At 44.7% G+C, this 12,601-nt stretch overlaps 1 protein-coding gene across 2 annotated transcripts in view; it reads right to left on the minus strand.

The window, feature by feature from the left end:
• Positions 1-5,097: 5,097 nt before the first annotated feature.
• rhbdl3 (rhomboid, veinlet-like 3 (Drosophila)) overlaps positions 5,098-12,601 on the minus strand; it is a 91,413-nt gene continuing 83,909 nt past the window's right edge. For both annotated transcript variants that reach the window (XM_038776934.1, XM_038776935.1), the window contains 3 exons: positions 10,310-10,410; positions 7,787-7,847; positions 5,098-6,838 (listed from right to left, as the gene is read on the minus strand). In XM_038776934.1, the coding sequence (XP_038632862.1) occupies positions 6,567-6,838; positions 7,787-7,847; positions 10,310-10,410 (434 nt within the window). In that variant the 3' untranslated portion in view covers positions 5,098-6,566. The remainder of the gene's footprint in view (positions 6,839-7,786; positions 7,848-10,309; positions 10,411-12,601) is intronic.

A 12,601-nucleotide genomic window follows, 5' to 3' on the forward strand; every position in this document is an offset into this window, starting at 1 on the left:
GCCTTTGGTTTAGCTCTGTCTCGTTCTTTGCTAACACATAAGTGAATAAGAACTCTTTTTATTGTCTACACCCGAACCATGCTGGGTCCACTGTTCTGGAGAATCATAAAACTAGAATAGTAGAGAGAGCTTCAAACTAAGTAGTGGGATGAAGGTGCAGAAAATCAGCTTAAATTTGAACTCCAAGCCAAGCAATTCCACTAGCAAACCAAAACTATTTGCTCAAAAGATTTTTCCACATAATCCCTGAAGTTTAAAATGGCTCTGTCACTGTGAAGGGAGCCCACCAAATCCTGACAGGCGTGGGTGGGAACAAAGCAAATAATGTTTTAAAGCTGCACTTTCCCGCGCTGAAAACAGCCATGGATTGTAAATCAACACTGCCTGACCAATTCAGGCAGATGGAAGGGCCAGACCATGGGCAAAATTGGGCATTATGGAGAAGAAGATTTTTAAGATATATGATAACACAGGCTATAAGAAAATAGAAGCTGAACAAGTGAATACACTACTATATTCAGTCGGTCCAATAGCTGACAACACAATTGCCAAAAAGGAATAAATGAATCTTCCGATAACTTTGAAGAGGTCATGAAATCCTTTTTTTTCCAATTAAGGGACAATTCAGTGTGGCCAATCCACCTACCCTGCACATCTTTGGGTTGTCGGGGTGAGACCCACGCAGACCCGGGGAGAATGTACAAAGATAGCACCTAATCAGGACTGTACCCTGTTGCAATGATTGAATGGCGGAGCAGACTCAATGGGCCGGGTGGCCTAATTCTGCTCCTATGTCTTATGGTCTTATGGACATGTATGTAGTTGTTTATTAATAAACAGTTATTGTTCAACAATGCACGTCTCTTCATGAGACAACGTACCCTACAATAGGAGGGATCATGTGAGAGGCGGTATAGTAAAGGGAGTAACAGAGCAGAGCAGCAATTTGGGTGATGAATACCAGAGTGTGACAGGAAGGTACAGAACATCGTAAGAGTGCACCAGCAGATAAGGTGGGGAAAAACTCAGCGTTTAGAGCCTGTAACTGAATACACGTAGCATTTATAACATAAAGGATGAATTGCTAGCATGGATAGAGATAAATGTATAAGACCAGAGACATTGCTGAGACATGGGTGCAAGGTGACTAAGCGGGACGTGAACATTGAAGGGCATTCGATGTATTGGGTTGGCAAGAAGCTAGGAATGTGGCAGAGTAGTTCTGTTAATGGAGAATGACAATTAGCTTGAAAGAACAAGATGTAAAATCAGTTTGGGGAGAGACAGGAAATAGTAACGGTAAGAGATCACTTCTGGGAGTAGTTTATAGGCCCCACACCAGTAGCTACACGGAGACAGAGCATACAGGGTGGAATAAACTTGGTGTGTGGAGAGATACAGTGATGAACATGGGTGACTTTAATGTACAAGTACATAGTCATTGAGGTCTACAGCACAGAAAAGGCCAATCGCGTCTGTGCTGGTCAAACACAACCATCTAACTATTCCAATCCCATTTTGCAGCACTTGGCCCATAGCCTCGGGATTGAAAATTCACATCTAAACACTTCTTAAATGTTATGAGGGTCTCTTCCTCCACCACCCTTTCAGGCAGCGAGTTCCAGACCCTCACCACCCAAAACATTTCCCTCACATCCCCTCTAAACCTCCTGCCCCTCACCTTAAATCTATGCCCCCTGGTCATTGATCCCTCCAACATGGGGAAAAGGTTCTTCCTGTCTACTCTATCTGTGCCCCTCATAATTTTATACATCGCAATCACGCCCCCCCCGCCCCCCCGCAGTCTCCGCTGCTCAAAAGAAAACAACCCTAGTCTATCCAATCTCTCTTCATAACTAAAACTCTCCAGCCCAGGCAACATCCTGGTAAATCTCCTCTGCTCCCTTTCCAGTGCTATCACATCCCTTCCCCCTCCCTATAGAATGTGGATTCCAGAACTGCACACAATACTCTAGCTGTGGCCTAACCCATGTTTCATACAGTTCCAGCATATCCTCCCTGCTCTTAAATTCAATGCCTTGGCTAATAAAGGCAAGTACACCATATACCTTTTTCTTTCCAAGGGGCAATTTAGCATGGCCATTCCACCTAACCACATCTTTGGGTTGTGTGGGTGAGGCCCACACAGACACGGGGAGAATGTAGAAACCACACGGACAGTGACCCAGGGCCGGGATCGAACCCAGACTCCTGCCATTCATTATGCAATTCCCTTGCCTTGTGTGTTCTGCCCAAGTGCATCACCTCACACATATCTGGATTGAATTCCATTTGCTACTGATCAGCCCATCCGACCAGAAGAGAATCAGATTAGCAAAAGTGACCTGGAATGTGAGTTTGTAATGTTTTGGGGATAATTTCGTCGAGCAGCATGTTCTAGAGCCAGCCAGGGAGCAGGTTATTCTAGACCTGGTCATGTGCAATGAGTCCGGATTAATCAATAACCTCGTGGTAAAGGAGCCTCTAGGTAATAATGATGTAATTTCATGTTCACTTTGAAAGGGTTGGTGTGATGGGTCCATGGCTAGTGTTTTAAACGTAAATAAAGATAAATATGTGGTTATGAAAGCAAACCTGGCTACGGTTAACTGGGAAACTTGGTTAAAATGTAGGTCAATCGAGTTGCAGCAGCGGACTTTCAGGGAGATATTTAATAACACTCAGCAATAATTTATTCCAGTAGGAAAAAGGCTCTTTTGAGAAAGGTGCATCACCCAGGGCTAAATAAGGAAGTTAACATAGTATTAAATGGAAGGAAACATTGTAAAAATCTGCAAAGATTAGTGATCAATTAGATGATTGGACAGATTTTAAGAACCAGCAAAGAATAACTAAAAGGATAATAAAGAGACAGAGGAAAGAGTATGAGAGGAAGTTAGTCATTTAAAAACTGAAGTATTTAAATAGGAAAAATGTGACTAAAGCTCGTGTTGGTCCTCTAGAGAGTAAGTCTGGGGAACTAATAATGGAAAACAAATAAATGATGAAGATGTTGAACAGGTATTTTGTGTCTGCCTTCATGGTAGAATATTTAGAAAACTTCCCAAAGATACTTGATGATCCATTGGTGATAAGGAGAGATGAGCTTAAAACAATCACGATCACAAAGGAGAAGGTGTTGGGAAAACTATTAGACCTAAAACTGATAAGTCCCCAGGACCAGATGGTCTATATTCTAGGGTTTTAAAACAATGGCTGAAGAGATAGTAGATGCATTGGTTAAAATCTTCCAAAAATTGGATGGGGTTGCTGGGTTATGGGGATAGGGTGGAGGTGTTGACCTTGGGTAGGGTGCTCTTTCCAAGAGCCTGTGCAGACTCGATGGGCCGAGTGGCCTCCTTCTGCACTGTAAATTCTATGATAATCTATGATTAATCTAGGACAAAGGTTCGGCACAACATCGTGGGCCGAAGGGACTCTTCTGTGCTGTATTTTTCTATGTTCTATCTATGAAACACTAGCCATGGACTGCAACATTCCCAGTCATTTGGAAAATAACTAATATGTAACTCCTTTATTCAAGAAAGGAGGGAGACAAAAAGCAGGAAGCCATAAGCCAGTTAACTAACATCTGTCATAGGGAATCCATTATTGGGGAGGGGGCGTTAAGGGAGGATACTTCGAAAATCACAATGTGATCCGACTCAGCCTATATGGCTTTCTGAACATAAATTATGTTTAATTATTCAGACTTTTTTGACATAGCATTTAAGGTGGATGAAGGGGAACCGGTAGATGTGGTGTACTTGGATTTCTAAAAGGCACGTGATAACATGCCACATCATTGATTACCTCACAGGACAAATGCACATGGTGTCAGGGCTAACATATTAGTATGGATAAAAGATTGGTTAGCTAACAGGAAACGTTTGCGTGTGTCTCACCTCCACAACCCAAAGATGTGCAGGGCCATGCTGAATTGACCCTTAATTGGGGAAAAAAAGAGAATTGGGTACTTTAAATTTATTTTTTTAAAAACCTAACAGGAAACAAAACTTTGGGATAAATGAGTCCTTTTCAGATTGAAAAGCTGTAACTCGCAGAATGCGACTGAAATCAGTGCTGGGTCAACCTTTTATAATCTATAACTTGGAGGAAGGGATTGAATGTATGGTAGCTAAATTTGCATTGGACACCAAGATAGGTTGAGATGTAAGTTGTCAAGAGGGGAGTAGAGAGTCTGCAAAAGATTATAAACAGGTTAAGTGAATGGGCAAAAATCTGGCAGATGGAGTCTTCTCCATGTGAACATTGAATGTGAACGTTGCCACTTTGGCAGAATAGAAAGTCAGTTTATTATTTAAATGGACAAAGATCATAGTTTTACTGGAGCTGTACAGGGCCTTGGTGAGACCACAGTGAGATTCTCTTCACCCACTGGCTGCCCACCAGGGAAGGTTCGCCAGGCTGATTGCTGGGTTGCAGAGTTTATCTTCTGAAGAAAGTTTGAACAGGCTGGGTCTACACCCATCGGAGTTTAGAAGAATTGGAGGTGATCTTATTGAAACAAGTAAGGCCTTGAAGCTGAGTTGATAGGATGGATACTCAGAGGATGTTTCCTCTTGTGGGGGAGAGTAGAGCTAGGCGGCACAGTTTAAGAAAAATACATTTTCTTTTTTGAGACAGATTTTGTTCTCTGAGAATTTCCAGGGAATTCTCCTTCCCAGAAAAGTAGAGGAGGCTGTGTCTTTATCTAACTCAGCCCTGAATAAATGTAAATTTTTGATGGATAAGGGTCAGGGCCACAGACAGGAAAGTGTAGCTGAGACTACGACCGGATCAGCAGTAATTTTACCGAATGGCGGAGCAGGCCCCAAGGGCTTGCTCCAGAATCCTGTGTTCCCATGTAATTCAGTCCAAGTCAAGTCCATGCATTTAGTGTATTGTGCAGTGGGAGGGCTCGTGTGCTACAGGTGTTGAATATCGGAACGTACAGACCGACCTGCCCAAGCATCTGGTTTGGGACAGAAAGTATCAAGAAGTGACTTGGGGCATCTTCTCTCACCAAACATTGCACCAGTAACATTCTGGAGTGTAGCGATTGTTAGAGGCAAAACAAAATGACTCATCTCCCAGTAAAATTGCAATGTGCACATTGTGGCAATTTAATCACAAAGACTATCTCTAAAATAAAACAATATAAAAATCATTTAATGGGACTGCATTTCTGGAATGTTAACTTCCTCAAACAATACACAATATATACACATACACCTCAATAACACAAGGCAGCCAGATTTCTACCAAAACTCTTAAAAATCCACCCCTAGGGAGTTTCCCACATGCCTTCAGGCACATTCCAACCTTTTGGCTAATGTGAGATTTACACAATAGATTTTCAAATCCCTTTTAAACAGTTTGGCCATTTGTGTTGTGCGTCCTGGGGGTGAGTTTGATCTGTGAATTCTTCCATAAATTAAAACTATTCACTAAACAGGTCAAATTATCTACAACCTACAGGGACATTTCCACCATCCTATTGCATGAATAAACTCTTTATTTACAGAGTTTGAATATGCTATGTACAAGTTATAAAACTTTATTCTCAGTACTCGAGTAAGTCCAAGGTCACGCGTAAGTCCAAGGTCACATTTGGAACATGCGCATCTTAATTAAAAAGGTCCAAAAGTGAGAATGAAACCTGTCAAAGTTTCCCCGCCAGTTTCAGTGGATGCCTGAGTCTCTGAAACAAATTAAGTGCAAACATGGACCCTACTCACTGTAATAATGTTCTCACTGTCTGCAACCCTGCTGAGCTGCTGGTTCAGGAATGAATGAATTATATTGTGTGCATCTCCAGAAGGCGCAGACTCCCAGTACAATACTGTTTCCACACATTCTTCATTCCCCAATCCCCATCCCCTAGGTTGACAGTCCAGAGGCTGAATGTTGCTGAGCTATTCAGCTACAGGAGGCATCCTCAGCTGACATTCAACGTTACATTTACAATCGGGCGCCACAGCGTTGTGGGTCTGGAATACACTCCCTGGCTTTTATTTGTCATCCTTTCTTTGAATCAGAATGTCTTCACTTGCCCTCCTCCAGGGTGCAATTGATGATTTGTTCCTGGGGCACTCCAGGTTTCCACAGCCGAGTTCCTGCACGTTTGTGGACGGAGCGGAGATGGGTAATACTGGATCGCTGATGTAATTGTGTTACGAGTCACCTCATCGACCTTCAGCTTGCAGACTCAAAGTGAAGTTCTTTCTGCTGGAGATTCCGGAGGCACCTTCAATCGACAGACAGCAGCTGGATCCTCAAGGTGAAGGGAAACTTGCCATGCTTTGTAAAAAATAAACTTGGATTATCAGTAATTAATTGAATCAGCAAATCGTCAGAGAATTGGCCACGTGAAAATGAACCCTCAGCAGCATGATCAGACCAATCCAGTTGCAGGCTTCAATTAGTCTCAGCTGGTCCTTTCTCACAATCTTGTGTTTTTGTCCGATTGGTTTAGTCTGTTAATATTGAGCTAAGAGCACCTCTTTGCTATTGGGCTGTAGTCTTCACTCGCACCTCAGTCTCAAAGCCAGCCCCAGAGCGTGTTAGGCTGGTGGGAGCAGCCTGATCTCTAAGAGACTGTAGGCGAAGATGTTCCAGAGCACAGCGAAGAAAACAAAGAGGAGGTAGATGAGGAGGAAGATCCACCAGATGGACTGCTCATGCAGTCTCTGCTCGTAATTCCTGAGGACCACCACGCCCAGAGTGATTCCCACCATAACTCCACCAAGATGAGCAACGAAGCTGGGGTGGATGCAAGCTGGATGGGAAGGTGGGTGGAACCTCAGCCAGACGGCACGTCCAAACTCCAGACTCACTGAAAAGAAAAGATCCATATCACATCTTTCACAGCCCTGGGGTGTCCCAAAGTGCCTCGTGGCCAAAGAAATACTTTCTGAAGTGTGGTCACCATATTGGGAAACCAGAGCAGCCAATATGGGCACAGCAGGATCCCGCAAACAGCAATGTGATAATGACCAGATAATCTGTTTTGTGACGTTGACAGAGGGATAAATATTGGCCAGGCCACCGGGGATAATCCCCTGCCTCTTTCCAAACAGGAGCTTTTACACCCACCAGTGAGGATAGACAAGAGTCTCAGTTCACGCATGGAAAATGGCATCTCCAACATTGCAGCATTCCCTCAGTATTCATGAGTGTGTTTAGTTTCAGGAAGTCCCATTCTGCCATTGTTCAGTACCCGCACACATGCATTAACAGTGGGGGCTGGGGCAGGGGGATTGATCAAGGTTATGATGATATTATTCAGGAACCTCGGTAGCCTTTCCCCCAGCAACCTTGGTGAGACTGAACCGGTTATAGCGACTTTTACCAGGATTGGCTCGGTAGCTCGACTCACCAAACCTGTATCTTTTAGATTTAATATTTTGGTCATTGTAGCTGCTTAAAGCTCAGGGGCACAGGGCAGCACGGTGGGGCAGTGGGTTAACCCTGCAGTCTCACGGCGCCGAGGTCCCAGGTTCGATCCCAGCCCTGGGTCGCTATCCGTGTGGAGTTTGCACATTCTCCCCGTGTCTGCGTGGGTTTCATCCCCACAACCCAAAGATGTGCAGGGTAGGTGGATTGGCCAGGCTAAATTGCCCCTTAATTGGGAAAAATGAATTGGGTACTCTAAATTTATAAGGAAAAAGCTCAGGGGCAAATGTGGGGCAGGATCTGCAGCACCCCTGAAATCTGCCCTAACAGCAGACACCATCTACCATGCTGCATAGGAACGATCAGCACATTTTCCCCTGGTACTTACTGCAAATCATCGCTATTCCCATCCGGACCAGTTTGAATTGACATCTCATTCCCGACCAACTCTAGAAAAGAAAGCCATTTTATAACGACATGCCTTCTGGTGATATTAACCACTTGCCATATTGATACAGACATTGCCATTCCCCATCCCCAGTATGACAGATCCACCTGAATTCTAACATTGGATTTTCTGTCCAGCCAATATCTATGAACTGGTGAGGATGGAACACATTCCAGCTCAATTATGATGCCAGTGTTTATATAAAAAGATATTCCATTTATAATGTTATAAAACATGGAAGTTAGCTGACGGGAAGAGTTACCGATAAGCAGCTCCTCCAGACAGGAAGAAAGACGTGTGTTTTCCATTTCATCAAGTCCTGTCGGAAACTTGCAGTTAAAACTGTCCTTAAGCCATGGCGGCACGAGGGCGCAGTGGTTAGCACTGCTCCCTCACGGCACCGAGGACCCCGGTTCGATCCCGGCCCCGGGTCACTGTCCGTGTGGAGTTTGCACGTTCTCCCCTCTGCGTGGGTCTCACCCCCACAACACAAAGATGTGCCGGGTAGGTGGATTGGCCACACTAAATTGCCCCTTAATTGGAAAAAAAGAATTGGGTACTCTAAATTTATTTATTTTTTAAATTGACCTTAAGCTGGGATGTGTGAATGGATTTTTTTCTTTGTTAAGACAGTTGTCTATCTGTAGGCTGACGTGGCCAAACAAGTGCCTCTTGCAGGAAGGATCATCACACAGGACAGGACTCTTGGACTCTTCTATTCTGCCAAAGTGGCAACGTTCACATTCAATGTTCACATGGAGAAGACTCCATCTGCCAGATTTTTGCCCACTCACTTAACCTGTTTATAATCTTTTGCAGACTCTCTACTCCCCTCTTGACAACTTACATCTCATCCTATCTTGGTGTCCAATGCAAATTTAGCTACCATACGTTCAATCCCTTCCTCCAAGTTATAGATTATAAAAGGTTGACCCAGCACTGATCTCAGTCGCATTCTGCGAGTTACAGCTTTTCAATCTGAAAAAGACTCATTTATCCCAAAGCTTTGTTTCCTGTTAGCTTTTTAAAAAATAAATTTAAAGTACCCAATTCTCTTTTTTTTCCCAATTAAGGGGCAATTTAGCGCGGGCACATCTTTGGGTTGTGGGGGTGAGACACACGCAAACATTTCCTGTTAGTTAACCAATCTTTTATCCATACTAATATGTTAGACTCAGGTACCGTGGGCGGCACAGTAGCACAGTGGTTAGCACTGTTGCTTCACAGCGCCAGGGTCCCAGGTTCGATTCATGGCTTGGGTCACTGTCTGTGCGGAGTCTGCACGGTCTCCCCGTGTCTGCGTGGGTTTCCTCCGGGTGCTCCGGTTTCCTCCCACAAGTCCCGAAAGACGTGCTTGTTAGATAATTTGGACATTCTGAATTCTCCCTCTGTGTACCCGAACAGGCGCCGGAGTGTGGCGACTCGGGAATTTTCACACTAACTTCACTGCAGTGTTAATGTAAGCCTACTTGTGACAATAAAGATTATTATTATATTCTGTTACCTCTGCCAAGTGGCCAGTTACATTGGTGAGTAACAGCGGCTGATGTAGCAGCAAGAACGGAGGCATCCCTGCACATCAGGAGGATATTGTATTTGGTTAATGCCCTGGATCAATAAGAGTTCCAGTCCCACGTGGGAACTTTGATCACTAGAACTCACTTTTATCAAACATTTCTGGGAATAAAATGCTGATATCAGTGAAAATGACCAGGAAGCTGTTGGATTGTCGAAAAAACCTAATGGCTCCTTCACGGGTCGGAAATCTGCTATCTTTCACTGACCGGTCTGGTCTTGCCTCTGTCAATCCAGCCTCACACTAAACTGGTTGACTTTCAACCTCTTGCTAACATGGCTGAACAAACTGCTCCGCTGCACTGAACCGCCAAAAAACTCAATTCCCCTCGGAGCAGACTAGGGTAAGAAATAGCGAAGTTAGCAGTGGTACCACCCACACCTCCAGATTCTAATGCCTTATTCCAATTCTTGGAAGCAAAAAAATTCTCTAAACCGTGTTTAGCCATTTTACTATCGGGGGATTCTCGCTGAAGAAAATGAAGCAGCAAAAATAAATCTGTGTCTGTGATCGTTCACTCGACAAATTGTGGTTCTTCAGAAATCTCAGAGTTGTGCCTCGTCAGCTGTCAATCTTTGTTTTATGACGCTCCGGTAAAGCACCTTGGGATGTGAAAACACACACGTACGGGCAGCACGTTGGCGCAGTGGGTTAGCCCTGCTGCCTCACGGCGCCGAGGTCCCAGGTTCGAACCCGGCTCTGGGTCACTGTCCGTGTGGAGTTTGCACATTCTCCCCGTGTCTGCGTGGGTTTCGCCCCCACAACCCAAAGATGTGCAGGGTAGGTGGATTGGCCACGCTAAATTGCCCCTCAATTGGAAAAAAAAGAGATAATTGGTAACTCTAAATTTATTTTAAAAAAGAAAAAACACACGTTATTATTCTCACCATGACTACGTTAGCTAGATGCGCAGAGACGAGAGCATAAACTCCTCCTGAAGAGCCAGCCACTGGTGCGGTCATATCAGCCACTGATGCAGCCAATGAACCTGAGGGAGAGAAAGAGAAAGAGGTGAGGTTTCAGCAGATAACAATTTTTACATTTATACAACAGTTCTAATGCAGACAAACACCCCACGGATGTTTCCAGGTCCAAATCTGACACTGAACCACACAAGACGTTGGGTCAGCTGCCAAAAAGCTTGGTTAAAGAGATAGAAACGGAGGCGAGAGAAGGAAGGGGGTGGGGAGGACAATTCCAGGTAGGGCTCCGAGGATCAGTCTTCCGGCCCCGTCATGGAATATTTCTCTCACAACGGCCATGGGCCTGTGATGTTTGTGTGAAATGTGGGCCTTTCAAGCATAAGGACCAGCCTGTGGCTCTTTTCCAATGTTTTATTTCTTTCCAGTTCCACCTGCGGGTACTGACCTTTGCTGAAGTATGAGCTTCACAGGGTGATCAATTTCTTCTCCCTAAGCTGAGGAAACATCGATTGAAGCACTTCAACCACAGTCCTGCCTGGGTCAGCATCAACACCCCCAGCACAGGGCCTTGCTGATCTGTAGGCCTGACCCTACTGAGTGCTCAAGGAAAGGGACACGTTGTATTCTATTGCATCATTGACAACTTTACAATCCATACAGGGCAGAAGGAGGCCATTCGGTCCATCGAGTCTGCACCGACCCTCTCCCAAATCACTTTCATAGAATCATAGAATCCACAGTGCAGAAGGAGGCCATTCGGCCCATCGAGTCTGCACCGGCTCTTTAAAGGAGCACCCTACCCAAGGTCAACACCTCCACCCTATCCCCATAACCCAGTAACCCCACCCAACCCTAAGGGCAATTTTGGACACTAAGGGCAATTTATCATGGCCAATCCACCTAACTTTCACATCTTTGGACTGTGGGAGGAAACCGGAGCACCCGGAGGAAACCCACGCACACACGGGGAGGATGTGCAGACTCCGCACAGACAGTGACCCAAGCCGGAATCGAACCTGGGACCCTGGAGCTGTGAAGCGATTGTGCTATCCACAATGCTACTGTGCTGGTACCGTGCTTGACAGCTAATCCAGCAGTTTGGAAGTGTGGACATAGTAATAAATGAAATACTGCAGCCAATTTGCACACAGCAAGATTCCACATTCACTCACACACACACTCACATTCATGCCAGCAAATGCACGCTCTCACACACACGCGCATTAATATCCTGATTTAGCCACTGAAATACATACATCACAGGAACAGGATATAATTCACTTCTATTACCATAGAGCTGATTGAAAACCGATTGATTTGTGCCTTCTGGCAGACACTCGGGGTCTTCATGTTATTACTGAGGTTGATATTGAAAAATTGATTTAAAAAAAAGAACCATTGAGACACTTGAACCCTGTCACCTGCTCATTTCCACACAGTCAGTAATCCATCAGTAAGCGAGCGGATCAATACACAAACACCCTGTGATTGTGCTGATTTTACCAGTTGCCCCTCATGAGTGCACAATTTATTTAGCATTTATGGCTTACAAGTAGATCCTTCGACTCCCCACTCCCTACGAGCTTCAGCCTATTTGACTTCATTTCACCCCATCAGCATATCCTTCTGTTCCTCGTCTTTTTTCCCTTTATTCTTTCATGGGATGCAGGCAGTGTTTTCCTGGCCAGCGTTTGTTTGTTGGCATCCATGTCCCCAGAGAATTAACCTGGGCCTCTGGATTACAAGACCAGTGATGTTATAACTGCACCACTATCTCCCCCTAATCTGTTCGCCTAACTTTGCTTTAACTGCTATTCCTACAATAGTGGCTACATTTCAAAAGTATCTCATTGGCTCAAAGCACTTTGGAATGTCTGGGTGCTCGAGCCTGTGCCAGCTCTTTGAAAGAGTTAACCAATTTGTCCCACGTCCCTGTTCTCTCCCCAAAGTCCTGTAAATGTTTACGTTTCAGTTAATTTCAGTTAATTTACCGTACCAGCCTCCCCGGACAGGCGCCGGAATGTGGCGACTAGGGGCTTTTCACAGTAACTTCATTGAAGCCATGACAATAAGCCATTTGCATTTTCATTTCATTTCATAATTGGTATTAACCAATTTCCTCTGGAATATCACTGTTGAATTTGTTTCTACCACCTTTACGAGCAGCATATGCCAGACCATAATCCACTGTGTGAAATGTGCTCCTCTGAGACCTCTGCACTACTCAAATTCTGGCCATTGGGGCCTCCCTCATTT

This window comes from Scyliorhinus canicula, chromosome 18 (genome assembly GCF_902713615.1).
Source record: "Scyliorhinus canicula chromosome 18, sScyCan1.1, whole genome shotgun sequence".
NCBI lineage: Eukaryota > Metazoa > Chordata > Chondrichthyes > Carcharhiniformes > Scyliorhinidae > Scyliorhinus > Scyliorhinus canicula.